General features: G+C 33.1%; 1 protein-coding gene and 1 long non-coding RNA gene across 4 annotated transcripts; both read right to left on the reverse strand.

Moving 5' to 3' along the window:
* Window positions 1-1,065: 1,065 nt before the first annotated feature.
* On the reverse strand, window positions 1,066-1,510 carry LOC114578825. Its single transcript, XR_003699763.1, has 2 exons — window positions 1,430-1,510; window positions 1,066-1,348 (listed from the first exon to the last, which is right to left on the reverse strand). It is a non-coding gene; the product is annotated as an uncharacterized LOC114578825 (long non-coding RNA).
* A 10-nt stretch (window positions 1,511-1,520) lies between these two features.
* LOC110102434 (casein kinase II subunit alpha-like) lies at window positions 1,521-5,338 on the reverse strand. 3 transcript variants are annotated; one of them, XM_028692322.1, is made up of 5 exons: window positions 5,053-5,338; window positions 2,899-2,951; window positions 2,414-2,511; window positions 2,201-2,266; window positions 1,521-1,768 (listed from the first exon to the last, which is right to left on the reverse strand). In XM_028692322.1, the coding sequence occupies exons 2-5, from the start codon at window positions 2,918-2,920 to the stop codon at window positions 1,562-1,564; spliced, it is 393 nt and encodes a 130-aa protein (XP_028548155.1). In that variant the 5' UTR covers window positions 2,921-2,951; window positions 5,053-5,338; the 3' UTR covers window positions 1,521-1,561. The 3 variants fall into 3 exon arrangements, with proteins under 3 accessions (XP_028548155.1, XP_028548154.1, XP_028548153.1); XM_028692321.1 differs by having other exon boundaries at window positions 2,899-2,967; XM_028692320.1 differs by having other exon boundaries at window positions 2,899-5,338.
* Between the last annotated feature and the right edge of the window lie 1,440 nt (window positions 5,339-6,778).

The raw sequence follows: 6,778 nt of genomic DNA on the forward strand, positions 1-6,778 counted from the left end.
TTTTTCTTTTGAGTTTTCATTTGATTTTCTTTTATCTGAAGATAATTTTTGTGAAGTGACTGATTTAAAGTCAATTTTGGCAGAGTTTTGCTTGACGTTGTTTCTCCGTTAGTTTGGTTTGAATAATGTTTGTGCTTGCTGTGATTCAAATGTTGTTAGATCTCAGTTATTCTTGATTGATTTTGGTGATACTACTAGTCCGAAGGTGATTTTGGAGGAGTATATTCATTGGCTTGACGGTTCCTACAGCTATTGTTGGAATGAATTTTCTGCTTGGTTAAAATTCATTCTGGATTTGTTCTAGATTATTACTTTTCTTGATTCCAAATTTAGTTTGATAGTGTTCTTGGAGTGTGATCTCTTGATGTTCAAGAGATTGTTGGTGTATGGTTGTTTGGATTGTAGAGGTGGATCTTTCTATTCAGGAGAATCCACTACAAGAAAATTGGTAATTAGCGACAAACAAAATTGGTCACTAAAAATGCTAATTTGGACGCTAAAGCAAATAGCGACAAAAAATTTTTAGGTCGCTGATTTGTCGCTGTAGCCTCGTCGCTGAGGCTTTTAGCGACCAAAATTTTTTTTGGTTGCTAAATTAGCGACCACTAATTAGTATTGGTCGCTAAAATGATACATTTTAGCGACCAATTTTTTTGACGCTAATGATTAATTATTTGGATGCTATTTAATATTTTAATTATTAATTTTATTTATCACATTTGTTAATAGCGACCAAAATAAAAGTTGGTCACAAAAAAGATCAACCAAGTAAATCACAAGCCCATTTGATTTCATGAATTGTGATTATTAATGCATATCAATTTTGGTCATATTTAGTAAAATTTATTTATTATTCAATTATTATATCTTTGCTAAAAGATTTAAGATTAATCAATCACTCCTTGATATTATCACATCTAATTACTTCTCATTAATTAGACATATAAAATACATATTAAAGAAAAAAACACTAATTTTATTACATTAAGATAACAAAAATAACAATTTCTGAATAAAAAAATATTCATTCTTCAATATAGTAAATAAGGATTAGCCAGAAGAAAATGAAAATTGCATTCATTCGTATACTTTTAAAAAAAGATTCATCAATTAAAAATACAAAATATAATTTCTGAAATCTCATTCCTAAAATGTTAATGTTTACAAAATAATCAGCTATAACTTCTATAGCTGAACATTGCAAAGGTCATCGGGTATGAAAGTTGTCGCAATAACAGCTTGTCCAGTCAAATCAAGCAATTCAAGATTTCTGTAACATGCTATTATTGAGGCAAATGCAATGGATGAGGTTGCCTTTTCAATTCTTCTTGCCATCCTGATGGTGATCCTGCATGCACGAGTAGGGGGAAATTGGATGTACAAGAGATACTGAAATTGGAGACTCGCGCGAACTAGGCACACAACTTACTGTCTTCAGATTAAACATGGTTTCCGGGTAGCTTGCACCAAGAGACTGGATTTTCTTTCTAGGCGATACTGGTATCTCAGATGAGATTGAATTCACATTAATTCAAGAAAATTATTGAAAGAACAAGTCAAACTAAACATGAGTGAACTCATACCTAATATTTGCATCTGACAAAGCACGTACAACATCATTGAAAAGAACTACTGATGCAATATTAATGTTTCTTAAACTTGGACACCCACACCCAAGAGAATCCATCATGTTAACCAGATTGGTTGAATAATTTGTTTTCTGAATGAAACTTAAAGAAAGATCTTTAAGATTTGAGTAGTGTAAAACCTATGAAAAAAATATTATTTGGTTAGTATATGGAAAGTCAAGTCAGCATGCTATCTAGACAGGATCATTAATATGCCAAATAGATAGCATTTTAGATATGCATTAAAGGTTTGAAAGCCAATAGCGTTGACAAATTGTCAAATTGATGTTCAGAAAGTCTAGATTGTAACATCCTTAAATTTTAAGAACTGAAAGACTATGCTTTTCGTCAACAAAATGACCTAGCTCATCCTGTTTGAAAAGTGGCATCAAAATATTATTTGGTTAGTATATGGGAGACCTCCTTTGGACGTAGATGTTAGAGGATTGAGCTATATTTTTCTGGTAGTGTGTTGTGATACAGGACATGGTGTGCTTTGAGTTGGCCAATCAAAACAATATATTACTTATAATAGGCATCTTAAGAAGAATCACATTAACATTGATTGTTACCTTGGCAATTTTAACAAGCTGGTCTTGGTTATCATGTACATAGAAAAATGGCTCCTTATGAAATATCTGTAACCAATAAGATGGATATTGGCAAAGTTACACACTTGAAATAGATTAATGAAGCCCATAAATGCAAATAATTTAAAATATTCAAGGTTATAGTGATATTTCCTACAAGCGGTATTAAAATTTATAGCTTGAGAAAATGCTCACCATTCTAGCAAACAAGCAACCAAGGCTCCACATGTCAAGAGAATAGTCATAATCTTGTAGATCAACAAGCAGTTCAGGTATTCTCAAATGATTCATATCTGTGCAAAAATAAAGATGAATATGATGGAGGTTCTTCTATGATATGAAAATTGTACGGCAGCTTTACTAATTATATTATAATGCAATGGGATACCATACAAAGAGAAAAGATTAGTGGAGATGTCCTCAGTTATATATTATAGTGTAATAAAATACAGCAGCTTTGGAAGAGCAGCACCTCAGGAATTCAAGAATTCATATATATTTTGGTTCTCAGTTATGTTATAGCTTTCGATTTCGATGGTTTCTCTTTGGATCTTCTGAAAGGTAGTTTTATAGACAAATTTTTGATGCAAGACATTCCCTCTGGAAGATAGATTATTTTGGTGGTACTGGGAAGAAACATTCCCTACATCAATCACTCATAGAATCCATGTTTGGCTTACGTTTTTGTGTGCTGGTACCCATGCTTGGTCCATGTGTGTTGTGCCCACCGGCTCTGTAGAAGTGCCCAGCTGAAAAATATAAATGGCGCCCACAAAAAATACATTTCATCCATTCCAAATAATAATATAAAAAAGTCACCAAATCTATAATTCCACAATAAATTTAAGAACCAATATAAAATTCTGCAATGATCTAAATTCACAATATGAATATAAAAATCAATGTTGTAATGAATATGATAAAATCTCTATCACACAAACAAAACAATCACAAATTAGTTTAGATGATGGAACAAAGATGGAGATCACCAAATAAGAAATCCACAACTCATACTAGGAATAGAAGAATTATACTTACAAAGTTGGCATCAAAACTTGTAAGCAATCAAAGAATCTGCATCTTCAAACACATAAGAACAAAGAGAAAACATATATTGTTGTAAAATAATTAATGAATTTTACATATCACAACAGTCATATTTATAACCCAAAAAATCAAAACCGCTTTTATTGCTTCCTAGTTCAACCATTGGCATGATTTTTGCAAGCCTTTCTATGTTCTTGGTCATAGATTTCCCTGCAGTTTGTGCCTTGATTTGACTTGAGAAATATTTATTGAAAAAGAACAAGTGGAAAAACACACATGTGGTTCCAACACCCATTATCAAGTAATAAGTTCCTCTTCTGGTTGCCTTTAGAGTCATTACCCTTGTTCTTTGTTTCTCAAGATCCAGTGGTAAATGACAAAGGAAAATGTCGAAGAACCATAACTGTTAGTTTTCCTTTTAAAGATTCAAACCTATTATAAACTTGAGCGAAGCTTGCAAGCTCTTTTATGATAGTAAGAGTTACACAAATGTTGTGTTTAAATTTATTATAGAACAAATGATGCTAAATGCCAAATACACAACATCATCACCCAAGTTTAATGTTGATCCTAATATAACAAGCATATCATTGATTTACCTAAATTCTCTAAAAGGGCTGAGGATTTTTTTTTATCTTGTACTTCCCACTTCTTCTTCTTTTTTTCCATTCACTTGGGGTAGGGGTGATTTAGGGAATTTAGAATTTCTATTATTTAGAGGCATGAGAAAGAGGGAGTAAAAGGGGAGATAGAAGAGGGGTAGAGAAAGAAAGAGGACTTGTTTTTCAACACTTTCATTTTCTAGTAAACAACTAACTCACTCACTCCCTACCACAAATCACATTTCCACACATACACTCCACTTTCACTTCCTTTTCCAAAACTCACACACTTCCACCTTTTCAAAATACATATAATTCTCACCTTTCAACACATAAAGCTCTCTAGCACAAAGCAAGTAACTCTTTATTGGAACTACAACTACTCATGAGTGATATATAAAGCAAGTGAAATTATAAGTCGAATATGTAGCCCAAATCATTTGAGTGTACTCATGAAACAAGGTATCTTAAAACGAAAATCAACACTATATCACGAGTCATTGATTCCTTGAATAAGCATGCATATCACAATTACTGAACAAACCAATGTAGTGTATTATACATATCTCAAACAACAAGCTATACATTTGGAGCAATGAACTATATCAAACATTTTGCTTCTTGTTCTCTCTTTATAAAACAAAATATAGAACGACATTCAAAGCAATTTGAACTCAAAAGAAAGAAGCTCAGCATTTTCTATTATTTTATGATTAGTCAAAAATGTAGATATTCAATCTCAGCACTCCATACTATTATTCCATGAAAACAAATTTTAATGGCAAGATGACTCCAACATTACATCTTACCAATCTTTTTTTAAATCTTAGAGAACAAAGGTATGAAATCATTGCCTTTATTTTCTTTCAAAAAGGCTTCTGCATTTTCATTTACCTTAATGAGAGAAACCTAATAAAATCTGCATGTGTCGATTCCCAGTTTCAACATTTTTTTAAGAAAATTACGATTCCAAACTCTTTCTACACAAATATGATCTTGATGCAAAGAAAAACTAAAAGAAACCTCAAGCAATGGTTCTTGATTTCAAAATTCCAAACAGAAGTAATCCTCATTACTTCTCTTACCCAACAGAGAAAAGGAAGAAGATAAATGGAGATGAAGGTCAAAGATGATAATGAAGAAGGAGAGAATGGTGGGGAAAAGGAGAATTAGCAAGGAGTATACCAAAACTCTCGGCTAGGGCAGGCGACGGCAAGGTTCTCGGCTAGGGCTTGCGAACAGCAGGCGACGGCGTTGGAGGTCGATGAGAGAGAGGTGCGGCCGGCCTTGGGGTCGTGCGAAATGGAGGGAGACGAGTGAACAGGGAGTTTCGCCTGGAGCTCTCTGCGAAATGAGGGAGACGAGCCTTGCGAACTGCACTAGGGCGGTAGGTTCTGGGCTTCGTGCGAACAGGAGAATACGGGAAGGAGTTTGTTCTGGGAGTGTGCCAATAGAATGGAGAGATCGTGGGTGCTTTTGTTTGAACCGGCTCCAATCAAACCTAATAACTGTTTATTCAAATTAGTTTTAAATTTACAATCCTATCCTTTCTAATCAATGGCTGTGATTAAACGTTTATATTTTAAGAGATGATTGACAAAAATAATGAATTAAGTTAACTAATTAACTAATTTTGTCTAAATTTAATTTTATAATATTTTAATTTGATTAATTTATAATATTTTAATTAGGTCAACACAGGCCTTACTAATTTTTGGTCGCTAAAAGATATCTTTAGCGACCAATTTATTTTTGTCTCTATTTTTTTTGTCGCTATTGACTCATTTTCTTGTAGTGATCGGTTTCCTGTTTGTTGAAGATTATAAGAGATAATGTTGCTACTACTAGTTATGCAGCTATTTGGATGGATTTGATTGGATCTTCCAAGGAAGACATATCAGTTAGATGTTCTGGTTAAGTAGGAGTTATTGTATTGATTAATTTAATGTTGTTGGTTGTCTCGTATATGATAGATTGTTTGGATCCGCATAGACATATTGGAGTTAGCTTTAGGTGGGAGCTTATCCCATCAAGGCTTAAGAATGTTACTTATTTCTTCTTTGAAGATCAATTCTTGTTTGTTGAAGACTTTAAGAAATTGAATATTATTGGTTTTCATTTACCAGGGTGATGTGTGTGGTGGTGGTTATCATTTCGTATGGATTTGGCAGTGTAGAGGTCGATTCTTGGCCGCTTCATGTGGGAGTTGGTGTTATTGCTTCATCTACTTTGTTTGGTTCATCTAAGGTGGTTGTTGTTTGATGCATTGAAGAGGGCTTTACATGGGATCATATCCCAAATAAGCCGATGGATGCTACTACTTCGATCTTTGAAGATCAAGTATTGTTTGTTGAAGACTTGAAGGGAGTGAAGATTTTGGAGTTCCTGACTATCAATGGGTTTACTACATTGATGAGTTTTTTGGTTGAAGTCTGTATCTATGAGGTGGTTGTTTGGCCTCTTGATTTTCAATTTATCAATGTTGTGTTTTTAGAGCAATGGAAGTTAAGATTCTATCTAGTTGTCATTTTTTATTAGCTTGGGAACTCCAGGATACTAACCAACCTTTTTTGGTTGTTTTAAAAGTTTGGTGTCCCCAACACCCCAATTGGTTCAAAGAGAGGATTAGTGGAACTTATTTCCATTATTTATTCTTTTTATTTTGCAAATACACTTTTTCTATGCCTTATTTGCTTTTCTTTAGGACTTCCTTTACCTTTATTTAGAAATGGAATTTTTGTACTTTTATTTCTTTTTTAGCTTGTAATAGTTTTTTCTTCCTGTTTTAATGCAAGTTACATCTCTTTAACAAGAAAAAAAAAATACAATTCTCTAGGTGAGTTGACATATTTTAGAAGATGAAATATTGTATAAGATCTCAAGATGGACCACTTCTAACATAATCATTAAT

Source organism: Dendrobium catenatum, unplaced genomic scaffold, assembly GCF_001605985.2.
Source record: "Dendrobium catenatum unplaced genomic scaffold, ASM160598v2 original_scaffold_172295, whole genome shotgun sequence".
Taxonomy (NCBI): Eukaryota; Viridiplantae; Streptophyta; class Magnoliopsida; order Asparagales; family Orchidaceae; genus Dendrobium; species Dendrobium catenatum.

Bases quoted from the DNA above. Each gene is read 5' to 3' on its own strand.
- LOC110102434 (XM_028692320.1), bottom strand. From the start codon at position 3,007: ATGAAATGTATTTTTTGTGGGCGCCATTTATATTTTTCAGCTGGGCAC. The intron at 2,512-2,898 runs GTAAGCCAAACA...ATTTTTGCACAG, and splicing joins GGGTACCAGCACACAAAAAC to ATATGAATCATTTGAGAATA. The intron at 2,267-2,413 runs GTGAGCATTTTC...TATTGGTTACAG, and splicing joins GTTGCTTGTTTGCTAGAATG to ATATTTCATAAGGAGCCATT.